This window comes from Leuciscus leuciscus (assembly GCF_965113295.1).
Source record: "Leuciscus leuciscus genome assembly, chromosome: 1".
Lineage (NCBI taxonomy): Eukaryota > Metazoa > Chordata > Actinopteri > Cypriniformes > Leuciscidae > Leuciscus > Leuciscus leuciscus.
In genome coordinates, this window is record NC_138725.1 from 2,913,556 (window position 1) to 2,931,618 (window position 18,063).

The 18,063-nt window shown below is 36.2% G+C and overlaps 2 protein-coding genes and 1 long non-coding RNA gene across 4 annotated transcripts in view; 1 reads left to right on the forward strand and 2 right to left on the reverse strand.

The window, feature by feature from the left end:
• Positions 1-10,765, reverse strand: part of LOC309480107 (uncharacterized protein) — a gene marked incomplete at its 3' end in the record, with an annotated part of 40,410 nt that extends 29,645 nt beyond the window's left edge. Inside the window, exon 1 of the mRNA XM_082144487.1 lies at positions 10,610-10,765. Coding sequence (XP_082000613.1) covers positions 10,610-10,631 — 22 coding nt within the window. The 5' untranslated portion in view covers positions 10,632-10,765. The remainder of the gene's footprint in view (positions 1-10,609) is intronic.
• A 1,191-nt stretch (positions 10,766-11,956) lies between these two features.
• Positions 11,957-15,936, reverse strand: LOC309480488. 2 transcript variants are annotated; one of them, XR_014199658.1, is made up of 5 exons: positions 14,404-15,936; positions 13,623-13,711; positions 13,323-13,520; positions 13,087-13,198; positions 11,957-12,462 (listed from the first exon to the last, which is right to left on the reverse strand). It is a non-coding gene; the product is annotated as an uncharacterized lncRNA (long non-coding RNA). The 2 variants fall into 2 exon arrangements; XR_014199659.1 differs by lacking the exon at positions 14,404-15,936 and adding an exon at positions 13,844-13,862.
• A 168-nt stretch (positions 15,937-16,104) lies between these two features.
• The window catches only part of LOC309478502 (uncharacterized protein), a gene marked incomplete at its 3' end in the record, with an annotated part of 35,011 nt that continues 33,052 nt past the window's right edge, over positions 16,105-18,063 (forward strand). Inside the window, exon 1 of the mRNA XM_082142096.1 lies at positions 16,105-16,147. Within this exon, the coding sequence (XP_081998222.1) occupies positions 16,120-16,147 (28 nt within the window). The 5' untranslated portion in view covers positions 16,105-16,119. The remainder of the gene's footprint in view (positions 16,148-18,063) is intronic.

Here is an 18,063-nt window from a genome sequence, read left to right on the forward strand (position 1 = left end):
ATTTTACCCTATCCACCTGTAGTGTTTCGGCTGTGAATAATGCACCTATTGTTTCAATAACAATTACAAGAAAATGGGACCCTTATTTCAATGTTATACGGTGGATCCTTATTCAGGAGACATTGAACTTTCTAAAAATGTGGTATAACAACTTTTCCTCAAAAATGCCTACAGGGTTACACAATCTTGAAGATTCGGACCTGACTACAGTATTTCAGTCATGACTTAAACATTACTAAAATATATCTGATAAAATAATGTTTATTACACAATACTGTGATCAAAATATCTACTGCTCCATGATCTTGTACAGTGAGTTATAGCAAACATAAAACAACAAAGATTATAATTGTAATTTCTGTAAATCTACTGACATTGAGACACATAGAGCTCTGTAAATATGCTTTGAAATGATATATAATGTGAGAACAATAATAAACAAAAACAAAAAGTCTAGCTTCAAAAGAGTTAAAATTAGAGAGGTGAGAAATGAAATGCTCTGAGTCTGGATCTGCTGATCTTCCACTTCTGCCCTGTGTGTGTCTGAACAACAGAATTAAAGTCAACGGGACACAAACACACAGTGTGACTTTGACACATGATAAAATGTGTGTGTTTACTTGCAGAAAGATTTGTGTTGATGAGCAATTAAGGCTATACAGGAACACATGCTTCAAAACAGAAATGCAGTGCAATTCCAGTGGACTTTACTAATGTTAAAACTAGGTTTATAAAAGTTGAAATGACAAAACTGTTAATAAAACCACTGGGCAATTACAGTTCATATGTGTATCATTCTCTGTTCAGTGTCACAAGAGTTCATCAGATTCATTTCACACTGCTTGTCCAAATGAACGAGTTATAGAAACTTGTTAGCGCACATCAGCTCTAGCTTTGGGTTTTTCAGCTGACCAGAGGATGAGGAAGAGCTGATTCTGATGTAAATGTCATGTCTGTGGTCCTCCTGAAAACGTCAGACCTGGACTCTAGTGTAACCCCTCTCTGAATTGCCTTTAGGATTTACAGAGATATCCTCAGTCAAGTTTTCTCAGAGCACAGGGAGGAACTAGACCTTTATCTGGCTATGATGGCAGACATTAGCCACCGATATGAACACCACAGATCATTTTCAGCAAAATATGCTTCATTCATCTCTGTATTCAACACCAGATTAGTCTGTTACTGGCACTGAACTGCTGGTCAGAGAGCCCTGGCCTAAAGCCCACGATATTGAGCTCCCGTCGCTGTCCAGGATGCTGAATCTGCCCGATCTGCTGTCCATGGTGCTGAATCTGCCATATCTGCTGTCCGTGGTGCTGAATCTGCCTGATCTGCTGTCCATGGTGCTGAGTCTGCCCGATCTGCTGTCCATTGTGCTGAATCTGCCATATCTGCTGTCCATGGTGCTGAGTCTGCCCGATCTGCTGTCCATTGTGCTGAATCTGCCATATCTGCTGTCCATGGTGCTGAATCTGCCCGAGCTGCTGTCCATGGTGCTGAATCTGCCCGATCTGCTGTCCATTGTGCTGAATCTGCCATATCTGCTGTCCGTGGTGCTGAATCTGTAGATGCTCCATTAGATATAAGAGGTCTGCCTATCCTTTCATTTAATGGTGTAATCATTTCAACGAATCTGTATGGACGTGAAATCCCTCTGCCCACAACACTACAAACCTGCGACGCGAGCAAAGCCTCCATTACTCAATACTGTCAACACTCTCCAGCTTTCTTTCATCTCAGCCAATGTCTATTTTATGGATCATTTAACCACTGGACTTTCTCAAGGGTTTTCAGTCGGTGTCCTTTCTTCTCTGTCTACTTACTACTCTGTAAAAAGAGATGTGTTAAAAAGGACACGTTGTGTAGATTTTAACACATGTAGTGAGTGTGCTCAGGGTCAACTTGTGTTGTGTAGAATTTAACACAATAGATGTGCAAATAATTTTAACAAAGAAATTGTGTCAGGTAATTACATATTCACACTGTAAAAAAAAATCCTAATTTTACAGAAAATAACTGTGATTTTTTTACGATCATTTTCTTTCATTTTAAATTGTACTCAAAACACTGTAAAATTACAAAAAATATCTGTAAAATAAAAATTCAGCTGTTATTTTAGGTATTGTGACATTAATGACAAATTACAGTAATTCACATTTTTTATACAGAACATTTGTTGTATTTTTCATACAGTATTTTTTCTGTTTTCTTAAATTACATAAAAATGTATGTAAAATTACAAATATAATCTGTAATTTAACAGAAAGAAAACAGTTAAATGATAAAATGGTCAAATGACTGTCAGCTCCCCAAAAAACTGTAAAACATCCTAAATTAAATAAACTGAAAAACACTGTTATTTTACAGGTATTTCCTGAATAATTACGATCAAAAACCTTCATTGTAAAAAAAATCTTTAAAAAAGGGTCAAATGACTGGCAGCTGCGGCTGCCAAACAAAAACCTTAAAATTAAAGTCAAATATGGTAATTTAAATAAACCGAAAAAGCACTGTTATTTCACATGTATTTCCTGCATTATTATAATCAAATACCTTCATTGTAAAAAAAATCTTTAAAAAAGGGTCAAATGACTGGCAGCTGCGGCTGCCAAACAAAAACCCTAAAATTAAAGTAAAATATGCTAATTTAAATAAATTGTAAAAAACTTTAAAATAAATTTGATGTCACCATGATTGAGATTAGTGTCTGCTTTAGTTGGGCTCATGACTTCAATTTTTAACTTACGGTTTTCTTTGGCTGCTTTAACTGTGTATTTCATGCACATTTGTTGTAGTAATAAATGCTGGAGAAAATTTCAGATGATTTTGGTCATTCTTTGATGATGTCATCATATGATGGTTTGATTCTCTGATATGACAGTCAAAAATATGAATATATTAGCTTAGATTACATGTAGATGGAATTTAGCTTTATACAAAGTCTATGATGTCATAATTTCTCACATGCATATAATTTTTTTAAATCGTAATAATTCAGGAAATAGCTGTAAAATAAGTGTTTTTCTGTAAAACATTTAAGGAAAATTTCTGTTAAAGGTTTTTGCACTTCTAAAATAGGATATTTTACTTTATTTTTACGGTTTTTGTTTGACAGCCGCAGCTGACAGCTTTAAAATAAATTTGATGTCACCATGATTGAGATCAGTGTCTGCTTTAGTTAGGCTCATGACCCGTGAGTTTCTAACATTAGTTTTCTCTGGCTGCTATAACTGTGTATTTAATACACATTTGTTATAGCAATAAATGCAGGAGAAATATCAGATGATCTTGGTCATTCATCAGTGATGTTACAGTCGTCGTGATGATCTGATTCACTGATATAACAGCCAAATCTCTGAATATATTAGTTTAGATTACATAATATGTAGATTGAATTTAGCTGTATACAAAGTCTATAATGATTTTTATTATATTTTACATTATCTATAATGATAATTTCTCACATGATCCTTGGCAACAATATTGTAATAATCTGAAATTTAAAAAGATATGTATTATATGGAAAAAGTTTGGAGCTGGTTAATTTTTTTTTTTTTTTGGAGTATAGACATCAAGAATCAACATATGAATCTCAACAATGGTGACAACCAACAAAGCCTTTTTGTGACTTTATAGTAGTTCAGATTTTTTTTCGTTGTCACCATTGTTGAGATTCATACGCTGATTATTGATGTCTGAGTGAGTCTATATAATCCTGTCAAAACATTTTCTGTATAATGACGTTATAAAATCTGAGTATCACAGCACTGCAGGATCTTATATAGCAGTTTTATCATGCAAAAATTAACAACAAATATTTAATTACTTAATCAGATTTACACTTCAGGTGGTATCAATGAAGCAGGACACTACATGATGACTATTATCACTAAAAAGAGACCAACATCATCTGATCTGAGTTTCTCTTGGATTCCTACCATAACAAATATGCATCAAAGACACACAGTTAAAGCAGCCAGAGAAATTTTAAGTTAAGCACTAAAAGGTCAAGAGTCCAACTAAAACAAACACTAATCTCCATCATGGTGACATCAAACTTTATTCTTTTCAATAAAACTTCAACTTCTAAACCTCTGTTAATTCTCAATAAGAATGTTAGTATGAAAGAAATAAAGTCTGGATTGTAATAAGTGAAGATGCTGAGATCCTGATAATGTTCTGTTGGGGTTTAAAATGTTTCTGTATGGTGTGTTTTGTGTGTCACCATTGTGTTGAAGAGTAGAGCCTGAGCTTCAGTGCAGGATGAGCAGAGAAACACCGATGAAATGCTGCATGTTGCTTTATTTAACAGACAGTAACTGTGTAGTTGCTGATGTAGTGACGTATAGTCATAGCAAATCATGCATGTAATTAACTGCATGTTTTTCAGTAAAAAATCAGAAAAAATGTGAATTAACTGTGTTTTAACTGTGTATTTCTGTTAAAAAAGATTAATGAAGATTTCTGTAAAAGTATTTTCCACTTATTTAAATTAGGATATTTTACATTAATTTTTTTGACAGTCATTTGACTGTTTTTTATGGAATTTTTTTACAATGAAGGTGTTTGATCGTAATAATTCAGGAAATAGCTGTAAAAAAACACAGTTTTTCCGTAAAACATTTAAGGAAAATTTCTGTAAAAGTTTTTTGCACTTAATTTAAATTAGGATATTTTACTTTATTTTTACGGTTTTTGTTTGGCAGCCGTAGCTGACAGTCAATGACTGTTTTTTTACGATTTTATTTTTTACAGTGCAGATGTGTAATTTTAACAATAAAGCGAAAGGGGCAGATGTAAAATTATTAACCCTTTAATCAATAGTCGAGTACAGAAGAAGGAAGACGTGCCGAAAATATTAATAGTTTTAAGTCTAAGTTTTTCTTAATTTTAATAAATCCTCATACATTATTATTTTTTTTTATTCTTGTATTTTACTTGTACTTTTACTTTATTTGTGCCTGTAAAGCACTTTGAACTGCATTGATTTGTTTGGAAAAGTGCTATATAAATAAAATTTGCTTGCTTGATGGCGAGTCTCGGCGTGCTCTTATAAAATGATGAAATGTTGAAAACAACACAACCTGTAAAAAGACGTGTTAAAAATGACACATAGATTTTAACACACACCTTGTCTCGTTTCTCAAAACATCTCTGTGTTTATATAAGGACTACACATTTTGTGTTACCTTTAACACAACTAAAGTGTTATTCCTCTTTACTCAGAAGTGTATTGAAACCTTTTACACACTAATGTGAGTTTGAGTATATGGATGGATGGTGTGCAGATTAGTTATTACAGTCTCTTCAAACTACACCATGCTATCCAGCAGTGCAGAACGATTTCTTAAAAATGAAATGTGTTCAGAAAGTTTTGAGCTGCAGGAGAAACTCACACACAGACTCCAAGAATCAGTTCATGAATCTCAACAACGGTGACAATCGACAAAATATTAATATAAACAGATCAACTCTGAACATCACAAAAAAACAACTAAAGTCACAACAAAAACAGCAAATAGTCAGACAAGTAGGAATATTCATCTGCATAATTTATTCATGCCACAATGCATGCTGGGAGTCATGATTGAGTTTTGTACTATGCTGGTACCCAGCATGCATTGCGGCATGAAGCTTTTGGTCTGTCATCATTGTTGAGATTCCTGTGCTGATTCTTGATCTCTGTGTGAGTCTGTTTATTACTCACCAGATTGACTTTAGTTCTGTCAGACGTCTACAGACGTTCTTGTTGAGAATGAACAGATGTTGATGTTTTATTGAATGTTTAATTTGAAGTCACCAGAATCGTGATTAGTGTCAGCTTTATTTGGGCCCTTGACTCTTTAACATTAGTTTTCTCTGCTTACACTGTGTGTTTATGTTGCACATTTGAAGAAGCAAGAATAGCCATGAGATAATATTAAAAATATAATCTTATGATAATATTATCATCATGTGGTATTGTTTATCTCAGCAAGTGTGTAATGTCTGATTGGTGACATTTAAAAAAGGTTTTTATGATTGTGGTTGTACAGCACGAGATCAGCAATGTTGCCGTTATCTGCACATTTGTTTTTAAAGAGACGTTGAGTACAGGAACTTAAAGTCTACACACTGTAAAAAGAGATGTGTTAAATACAGAGTGTGTTGATGGTATTTTCACTCATGTTGTGTAGATTGATGTAACTGGGTAGAATAGCACTGGGTGGAGGGCAGTTTGTGTTTATGAAAATAATAGGTATACTTTATTTGGTATCCCATAAAAACTCTAAAATAAATAAAACAATACATTATAAATAAATAAATAAAATCTAAATATATACAATCTGAAAGATTAACAGGTGTTTTTTGGCAGCCAATCACATCATGCCTCTTGTCTTTTTCAAATACTGCATTTATGGAGCTTTCACGAGTTAGTCTGTGGATTTGCCATGTTCACCGTCTTTCATGGGTTACAGAATTGGGGAAAGTTGCGGCATACGAATACATTTCATATAGATTTGAACTCGACTTGAACTCTAAAAAGTTTAACTATGATTTACTCATCTTTTTTTTGGTGAAACATTTTTACACTCAAAAAAATGTAGTAAATTTTAAAGCTGTGAAATCAATGAAATATACTGTATGAATTGAGTAAATGCAAGTAAAAAAAATAAGTAAAATAAATCTGAGTAACTGCATCTGGAACATTAACAAATAAAATTGAGTAGAAATAATTTAACATTTAAACATTTAAAAAACAATATTTATGAGTAATATTAACTGTTTTTATTTATGAGTAATATTAACTGTTTTATTTCCTCTAAACCTTTGTAAAATAGTATTCCCTACAACCACCAGTATACATGACACTGGCCTTTATTGTCGATGAGTACAGCAATACAGCACATTTTACACTGTTTTAACATGTATACAATATTGCCTACATTTAAACTCATTTAACAAACATTTTAGAAGTAAAAATGAAACATTTAAACATTCAGGTAGCCTACACTGTAAACATGAATATGCTATATCTACTCAATAAAACTGTGGCAACAGATTACAAGCAATACTATTAATATTGGGGCATGGGGTGGCACCGGCCCCCCCTGGAATATGATTGCCCCCCCCTGGTGCCCCCCCTCCAATCTCATTGGGCTAGATTTACTGTCAACCTGAAAATGCCCATCGCACCATTGGACCAGAGCGCTGTCAATCACTGCTTGATTTGAGACTCACGCGAAGAGGAAGCGAGCACAGTTGCGCATTTATAAAACAGGAGGAGAGAGACACCACAACACGTCAGTACACACTAAATTATATATTTTGAAATATCGCATCTTATGTTAGTAATCTGATACTTTCATGTGTGTGACTGACCAAGCTATTGCGTGTAGCTAGTAGATTAGCTAACGTAACTTCGGCAGACTGCTGAATAGAATTGACTTTGTCAGTGTTATTCAGCAGCAATGCACACACCACCACATACATATAAAGTAGATAAATATTACTTTATCTGTTGTTTTAAAGACTAAAGAAAGGCACTATAATAGTTTCCCAAAAAGGCCTGATAAACACTGAAATGTTTGAACGTTAACTAATACCAGCTACTGTACATGCAACTCTGTGTAATTTAGATAGCCTACTTAAAGGATTAGTTCACTTCATTTAAATGGTTGTTTACTCACCCTAAACTTGTTTCAAACCTGTAAGAGTTTCTTTCTTCTGCTGACACACAAGAAAATATTTTGAAGAATCTTGGTAGCCAAAATCAGTTGATGGACCCCATTGACTTCCATAGTAGGAAAAAAATAACATGGCAGTCAATGGGGTTCATCAGCTGATTTTGGCTACCAAGATTCTTCAAAATATTTTCTTGTGTGTTCAGCAGAAGAAAAACTTTTTTTTAAAAGTTGTTAATGTTGAAATGACAGGGCCTAATCTTTGCTTTATCAATATGTCTATTTATTTAGATATTTCGCAATCCAGAGCGGCTGGTCCTGTGCAGCCTAACTTAGCGATGTTTCCTAGAACACAGCGAGGGAAAAAAAAGTAGGGCATTTAATTCTACATGGTATAAAGAATATCCATGGATAGAATATCCACAAAGCCAGAACTCGGCCCGTTGTTTTGTATGCAGACATTTTTCACTTCCTTCTGCCCCTCAATCTGCCTTCACTTCAAGCTCTGGATTTGCAAACGGGAAAAAAAAAGCATTAAATAAGGACGGTGGGTTTGCAATGCATGCCAAATCAGAGCACCATGTAAATGCAATGTGGGCATGTTCTGACTACACAAGGGGAGCTGAGAGCAACACATCTTTGTTGAAATCAATTAATAAAGACTACCTAAAAAGAGTCAAAGAGAATCAGGACTATATAAAAACCGTGGCAGATGTTCTCCTGCTTACTGCTACACAACATATTCCCCAAAGAGGCCATCGTGAGTCAGAGGAGTCTGAGAATAGGGGGAACTTTCTGGCCATATTGGAGCAAATAGCAAAACATGACCCAATAGTGAAGAAAAAACTGTCCAGCGGAAATGCTGAGTACACAAGTAATACCACACAAAAAGAAATCCTGGAGTGTTTGGCAGAGATTGTTCGACAAAATATCGTCGAAGAAGTCAAAGAAAACGAGTCATTCAGTGTTCTAGTTGATGAAACTAAGGACATGAGAAAAAAAGAACAAATTTCCCTGGTCCTGAGATATTATTATAAGGTGCAGTGTATTTTCAAAAAGCTGATAGTTTAAATGCTGAAGGGTTGACAGAGAAGATCATCAATTGTCTTGAGAGATATGGATTGGATTACAGAAGCAATCTTGTAGGCCAGGGATATGATGGAGCGTCTGTAATGAGTGGAAAACATACAGGTGTTTCTGCACGCATAAAGGCAGTGGCAAAACATGCGTTCTACAGTATGTGCATTGCAATGAACTTAGTTTTAGTTGATACTGTCAAGTCAGCACCTGAGGCATCATGTTTCTGTTCTTTACTGGATATGTCTTCATGTCAGGCTCATACACTCACCACAAATGGCTTGAAGTTCAGAAAGAGATGTATGGAGGTCAGCCTAGAGAGCTTCAGAAGCTTAGCGACACAGGATGGGCATGCAGGCACTTTGCCTGCTGTAATGTGATGGACGTTTACAAACACACATTTCATTTTTGTGTTGAAAATAAAGTAATATAAAAAGTAAAGTAAATAAAATAATGTTAAATTACTAAATAATGTCTGTGTGATTTTTTCGAGACGGAGAGGAGGAGCTGATGGAGATATTGAGGGAGGAGGACATGAAGTTTCAGAGAGACAGAGGAGAGGAGATCACAGGAGAGCAGGGGGAGAATGGACAGATAGTTTTCTCTTCTCCACAGATTGGTAGAGTAAGAAACTTTTGGTTATGTAAAGTAAAATTTGTAAATGAAACAATCGTATACATTATTTTTATGTAAGTTATAATTTGTAAATAAAGCAAAAATAATTTCTGTGCATTGTTTATTTCTGTAATGCAAGTTATAGGCTAACTTGTAACCGTAATAAAGAAATTATTCTGTACATTTATTTTTGTCACGTCAATTAATTTGTACATTTACTACAAAATAAATAGTTCTAGGCCTATACATTTTTACTTACAGTACTTTTTACAACTATTTAGAAGATAAGCTGCGTTTATCTGGGATGAGTGCATGTTTCCACGGTCCACCAGCAGGTTTGCAGGGCTGATCAGTCCACGGCTGCCAGTCACTGAGATCTTCTCAGAAACAGGGAACATTAAATCAAATTGTCTCACATACTGAAAAATCAAACCATAAGATATTTTAACATGCAAAACCGTCTATGAGCGAAACTCTGCAGGACAGCGGCCCTCCAGGACAGATGTGTCCCATCCCTGATCTAGAAGACATATTTTTAGTGTTTCTATTATATACTGTTCATATTTTTTTATTTAACAATATCTAATATCAAAATCTAATACCGGTAAACAAAATCATGATAACATGCAATCAATCAATACATAAATAAATTAATGACCAATGATCTGATGGCGCGGGCGTGTATAGATATATACATAGATGTCGCCTTGGCTACTGCAGTTCATTGGAACGAAACCGTAGCCAAGGCGACATCTATGTATATATCTATACACGCCCGCGCCATCAGATCATTTGGACGTGTGCTGTTTTCAAGAGATAACAACGATATAAATACTGTTCGTTTTCTCACACAAACCGCTCGTTTCGTGTCTTAGGCCATCAATGTGTACTTATGATGGGGAATTGTTTCATTTGGACGTGGGGAATTGTTTTAATTTGGACTCTGTGCTTGTGTTTTGAGACAGTAACCACAGACCTGCATTATATGACTGACAGACAAGAACGGTTTGACCTAAAAATATCAAAATTGAAACTACTGCGGAAACAAAGACACCTACATCTTGGATGCCCTTGAGGTAAGCTAAAACATATCAAAAATTAATTTCAAAGTGAACTATCCCTTTAATAAAATGAAATGAAATGAAATGAAATGAAATGTAGATAAACAAACTTCAGCTGTTTAGAAGTAAACACACAGACACACATAGTGACACACAGACACAGGTTTGTCGCACACACTGAGATGTACACACCTGGAAAAGCGTTTCCAGACATGATGTAATCATCAGATTCACACTGAGAGTGTGTTTGTTGACGGACTCTCGCTGATTCTGGAGGGTTTGTTGTTGTTTAGTTCAGATCTGTGTGTCCAGTCTGTGGATCAGCCTCGCGCTGCGCAGGAGCGGAAGATCAAACGTCATCAGTGAGAGTGGAGAGGATGTGGCGCCTCCTGCCGGACACTCAGAGAAACACTCACACAGTCAAGTCATCTTCATTTATACAGCACTTTTAAAGCGGCTTTACATTGATAATAGAAATAATTACAGTAACAGAGATTGTTTGGCGTTATAGTAGCTCTAGAATAAAGTTATTGTCCAGCTAAAGTTAGTTCAGGTTCATACAGTGTCAGAAACGGATCAAATGCTGGTGTTTATGCGGGAGATGGACAGTTATTCAGTTATTCAGCAAACCATCGTTCCCTAGACAGATGACTTTGGATTAGAGGCAGAAATGTGGATTATATTGTTAATAAAATGCAATCAGCTATGAATGGGAGATTTAAATTATCTGCAGAGAAAACAAATTTTCTTTACCAATAAAAAGATAAGTAGAGATATAAATCTAAATATTAGATTCATATTTAGTTTGACACGAAAATTACGTGGATTTCTCACATTTAAACAAAATGTAAGTGAAATGTAAGAGGATTTTAGGTGTTTTTCAGGTCGTGAATGGTGGACCTGATATAATGAAACTGAAAACCATTTATTCAACAATAATAAGAGCAATACTAGACTATGGATGTGTGGTTTATGATTTTCTTTCAGTTTCGATATCACGTCATGCTGCAGCTCGAGAAATGGGCGTGGCTTAAGGCTATATATATGAACGTCTCGTATGTCGCAGAACTGCAGAAGACGGAGAAGCTCCGCAACCAGTTATTAATGCTAATGAACGAATTTATCTCTAATTTTCCTCATTGAGATTTAGACAAACTTCCCAGCTAGCAAAAATTGTGCGGGCCGAAAGCGGCCCGATTAAGGCTAAAACAATCGGCCAATCCTCGGCATGAATCTAGGTCCGATTGCTCTGCGAGCGCTCGGTTTTAACGCGGCCCGATTAAGGCTAAAGACACTCGGCCGAGCGCTCGGTTTTAACGCGGCCCGATTAAGGCTAAAGACACTCGGCCGAGCGCTCGGTTTTAACGCGGCCCGATTGCGGAAACCCGAGTGAGAGGACGTATAGCTCGCCTCCAATCCCGTTCCTTATTTGGGCTTATTTGAACTTTGATTTCCATTCATATCAGGTTAATACTAAAATTGCTTAGCAGCCGTTATTTATGCAAGATAAACAAAGTAAAACAGCACAAGGAAGACAGGTTTCATGTTTAATGCATTTTTTATTGGACCACACTACAAAAATAGGATAAACACACTTTTTAATAACAGATTTGAATAGAATAGAAATAATATCACAGCATTAATGTAGAATCAAGGAGTTCAAATACCATTTTCCAATATCAACATTTTTAACTTTGAAACATTTAATTCTGGCCCACTGCATTTGAGTTGTCTACGCACACACACTTTTTAATAACAGATTTGAATTGAAAAGAATAGAATAGAACAGAAAAGAATAGAAATAATATCACAGCATTAATGTAGAATCAAGGAGTTCAAATACCATTTTCCAATATCAACATTTTTAACTTTGAAACATTTAATTCTGGCCCACCGCGATATTTGAGTTGTCTACGTTGTCTGCCTGTTCGCCCTCTGACTTCGGCCACCATCCCTATCAGAGGCTAACCACAGACACCTGGTGATGAGCAGCTCTGTTTCCTCTTCTGTAGAATCTTTGGTCAGGGCATTGCGGCGGACTGCATCTGAGAAAAACACAAGATAGAAGAGGGCAGCATGACCACGTGATGTTACTCAGCAACCACCAAAACTTAATTTGGATGCAGGGCTCTACACTTACATTTCTTTTTAATTTAAAAAGTTTAGGAGCACAGTCAACAATTTAGGAGCACCTTCTGATCAATGACAAATTAACCTACCTATTAAAAGGCGGTATTTGATAAAATGACTTGCCGGGGCATTTTTTTTTTTTAAAGCGCATATTCTTAACTAAATCACAGCCTTTGTGATTTCATGATAGCACTATGCTATATTATGATTGTAAATGGTTTTAAATAGATCGCGTAGCCTTAGAAAACGGTGTAATAATGTTATTCATGGATTCTCGTCTGTGGAATGCGCCACTTCCGGTATTTTGCCGGTTACTCAACACGGGTAAATTGCTATTGAGGATTTTTTTTAATCGAGGAATCGTTGCAGCTCTAGTTTCAATGGAGGGTGCACCCATAGAACCTGATCAGGTCAGTCGCACTGGTGCTCCTAAATACTTTGTCACCGTCACAGCCAGTAAATAAATAAATAAATAAATAGGTTGCACTGTAGAGCCCTGGGATGTCACCACAGTGCAGTTATCCAGCACTGACACTCACCCAGAACCACACTTTTAATGAGTCTCGCCAGCGAAGTGTTCATTGCTCTTTTCAGGACCTGCCCCACAGTGTCTTTAAGAGTCATGCCTCCGACCATTCCAAGGAGAACAGTCTGAAACAAAGACATGTTTTTAGTTATAACTAACAACACTCGTTAGTTATTTAAGGAATATAGCATGAGTGAGAGTGGGGACTGACTTTTAGGAATGATCTGATTAATGCATAATTTAACTCACCAAATTCTTCTTCTCCTCTGGATTCTTTAACGTCTCCTCCAAACATTGTAGCTCCTCAATAGTTGAAAGTAGGAGCCCAAAATGTGTTGGGTCTGGCGTGAAGTCTGGAACTGCTGGAGATTTGTAGGAGCTGCATCAGGATGAGCAACTGCTGCTCTCTGATAGAATCAAGCTGGATGAGGATCTCCTTAGCAATTGCTGTAAGACACAAGAAAAAGCAGGCATAACAGATTAGTAGCAAAACATTGTACGTAGATATGTCAGAGTAAACCGAGAGAGTTCACTTTGTAGAATTCCTACCTGTAGGCACAGCCTCCTGAGAAGACCTGTCTTTTGTGTCTTCCATGGTGTTGCTTTCCATGGTTGTGTTGACATTTCTGCCTTTATAACTGAGGGGATTATAATCAGAGGAAGGTTAAGTTTAAAATAAAAATGTTGAATGTAATATATTTTTCTCCTGGTCCTTATTTTAAATAGGTCATAAAAAATATCAATATTATCGACTGATATGAAACGCTTACATCATGATACAGTTTTCAGTCATATCGCCCAGCCCTAGGGTAGCTAATACACTTTTCAAACCTGTCTGTACAGACCGCATTTAGCCAAAGGTAATGTTGATGTTAGCTATAAAGTGCGATTTCAGTTTGCGCCATAAAAGTACAACTAGAGGCCAATTCACACCGCAGACAAACGCCAGCAAACACCAACAAAAAAAAGTCACCAACAAAAGTTGGTCGTTGTATTCAGAATGTTATGAAAAATAAGTGTCATGTTCACACTGCCCCAACAGAAACCGACAAACTCAAGCACCCACGGAAAAACACGAGATATTCATTCATTTTAACCAATACAAGTAAAAGATTGCAGCTTTCAGACACAACTTTCTTCTCGTTTTATATTGTTAACTTAAATGTCGAGAGTGCATCTGTTACAGGCCCCTGTGCAAAAGGCCATTAAATGCACTTCACGACGTCATACACAGCGTTCACAAAATGGCGGACGGTCTGCACATAGATCTTCACAACCCAGAACATTAATACACAAAATATTTGCAGCATGAACATATGTTGTATCATACCTGTAAAACCAGGAGCAAACGTGTCAGCGTAATCATAATCCCCAGCAACTGTGAGGTCGCCGGCGCAGGCGCAGCTGCTCCTCTACCGTTATAAGAGTCCTCAGTTCATTTTCATAATAAGAGTCCCGATCTCACTCAGCAACAGACATGACCCAGCTTTCAGCAGACCAAAGTCCCACATCATTCCTCTATTTACATAAGTAAAATAAATATTTTCTTACAGGATCAAAATGTGCACATACTTTAGGACAAAACGTGTTTGTTGGCGTTTGTCTGTGCGGTATGAATTGGCCTTAAGCCAGCTAACATTTGTTCCACTTTATTTTCTTCCACAGATCAAAGACTGTGCTCGTAAATATTATTCACGTAAATTGCATTCAATAAAAATGGTGTCTAGCCTAGCAACTAATTCTTTGCCAACTAGCAGAACGAAAATATGAGCTGCTAGCGCAAAAACAGCGCAGCTAACGTTAGTCAATGTTAGGTTCGTTAACTTCGCGCCATAAAAGCTTTCATATTACCCCCATTTGCACTACTTTACTCAGACAAAAATTTTATATTGTTGTCCTAATTAATAGAATTCGAGTTCTGAATTATTTCTTTTTGTTTCATCTAGGGAAGCACTGTCAAATGAACATGAACAAAGTTTAAACGGATCGATAATAATCAACATTTAATCAGCAACAGTTCGAAATATGTAGGTCGACGTAACTCGATTGAAACTATGCTCGGCGTGAAATGTTGATGCTTTTTAAGGAAATTGAACACAACTTACCTCAAGTTCACTGTAATGACGTAGGATCGAAAAGGGATGATTTTAAGTCAGGCGTTGAGTTTTATCTCACCGAAAGTTGTGCACACGTCTTGCGTGCTGACGCTCGCTGCAGCAACTGTTGAAATCGGCTTCATACCGGTAAACGCATCTGAGCCGAGCGCCCAGAGTTTAACCGTCACTGCTGGTAAACATTTGAAATAGCCAGTAAAATGAATTTTAGACTCAGTGTTAATTTTAGACTACCCAACTACTCAGCCGATGCGCGACTGCAATCACCGTGACTGTGCGAGTGATGTCGAGCGCCCATGCATTTTTAAAATACACGTAAATAATCTTCATGACAACTAAATATTTTTCCTATGGTTATAAATATTAAAAATTGCTCTGTGCAAAATGACTCTATTATTATTATTATTTACCGCATATATTTTGTTTTGGACAACGACATTCGACGAGTATAACATACTAAGATACAGTCAGGAATTTAAGTCAATTTTAAAATAATTTTTATGTTAATTATTGCTACATTAAAACCATCCTTGATTTAACCTAAGCCGAGTCATTTCCAGAAGTGGTCCAGATCATACAGCAGAGCCCGACCAGTTACGGTGAACATGAATCGGCCCAGTGCTTTACAGCCGTAACAAAAATGCATGTGCCAGAGCGAGCTGCGGGCCACAATCGGCCCGGTTAACACACGCCGATGCCGAGTCTGAGCCGCAGGCGCCGCGGGGCAGCCGAGCTCGGGCCGATTATACATGCTATCTGGGTTGAACATCAGCTCGACTCCTGGTGAGTTTGCATTTCCAGCAACGGGTTTCATGCAGATGTTTTGAATTATTGATAATATAAGTAATGATAAACATATATTAAGATTATTTCATCTATATTGTTGTTTTAGGAAGTATTTTCCTGCGCTGTGATCTTTCTGCAGTCTGATAATGGCGACTGGGTCTGAAACTCCTCCTGGTAAGAGAATATCCCACAGGATTTATTAAAGCAAAATAGCGGAGCTCCTAATGAGACATGATGATGATGATGGAGAAAATATGACATGGCGGGAATGCCTTTTCGGTCGAGCGCAAAACCTTTGTAATATAATACAGAACAAATTCGACAAAATCCCCGAATTGCAGCTCGTATTTTTGTCTTTTTTTTCCGGAAGGGAAATAAATATTAGTTACTAAAATCCATCGTTCATATGCTGGTTCTGCTGGTAAAATGAGCAGTCAGGTTCATAGGAAAGACAAGTTCTGATATAGGCTAAAACCCATAGGATTGACGGTGAGAATATATATTAAGTATAAAAATACAATACATTAAATATAAATAATAATAATAATAATTAAAAATATTAAATATTTCCAAGTAATTTCTCCAAATCATTAATTCTTTTTTCAACCTGTTCTTTTCCAAACCGGGCAAGAGCCATCCAAATTGCACCAAACATATATATAACCTACCCATCTCCACCCCTTAGATCTGGATCCAACTCCGCCCCCTGGATCTCGTGTACTGCAGTGAGGTCCAACCCCGCCCCCTGGATCGCGTGTACTGCAGTGAGGTCCAACCCCGCCCCCTGGATCTCGTGTACCCCGCCCCCTGGATCTCGTGTACTGCAGTGAGGTCCAACCCCGCCCCCTGGATCTCGTGTACTGCAGTGAGGTCCAACCCCGCCCCCTGGATCTCGTGTACTGCAGTGAGGTCCCATACTATATGCTCACCTCATATGAAACCCTTTCACAGTGTTTTGGAGAGATACAGTATTTTGTCACTACTTATGGGCCACAAGAGAAATAAGAAAATAAATTAAGACAGTTATATACCGTTATCAACACGTTGAAATAGATTCAGCTCTGCATCGTCTCAGATGGTTTTACTTTCACTTTCTGTATTGAATAATTGACTGGGGTTTGAGACTTCTTCACCAGCATAACTCTAGAGCAAAGTTTGCACATTGCTTGTGTGATATACACTGGCTCGCCTTCATGGTTTAAAATGTAATTATTTCCAATATTGTGCTTAAATTTCCTTTAATAAACATAATTGCAATGACATTTGATTTGCCTGTGTTCTTAATAATAATTTATTATTATTTTATTTTATTATTTTATAATACTTTAATTATATATTATTATTTTATAATAATTTAATTATAATTAACTGAATCAAATGCTTTTTCAGCATCTATGCTTATCACTATTCCATATTATTTTTTTGTATATGATTCATGATGTGTAGTGTCCTTCGTATATTATCTTGTGTCTGACGTTGTCGTACGAAGCCTGTCTGATCATTATCAATTTAGGTAAAAATTCAGTAACTTTATAATAACTGCACACTATTAATGATTAGTTAAGCATTAGTAAACAGTTCATTCGTCATTTATAAAGCATTAATAGACATTAATAAGCAGTTTATAAATACGTCTATAAATGCTTTATTCTTGATTTATAAGCATATCTATAATGTGTTTATTAATTGTATTTTCATAATTTATTAATAATCACTTTATCATTTTTAAATGAAGTATTGCATTATTTACAAACCAGTTATTCAGGAGCTGTCAGTGATTCATAAGATCACTTAGAAAGTGTAAGTAAATGTAGTAAATGCAGGGAGTTATAAAGCATTTAGTTGTGGTCACTCTTTTGTGAGTTCATCTAAAGTGAGGACTAGTTATGATTTGTAAATCATTTACAAAGGAGATTTAAAGGCTCATTTTTCTTCTAAACAGAAAAAGGAAAGAAACACAACACAGCGATACAGAACATAGAAATATTAACAGCCTTTAAATCTCCTTTATAAATGCTTTACAAGGCATAACTACACTGAAAAAAAATGATTCATTGACTTAGTTGAATTTACTAAAAAAAATTATGTTA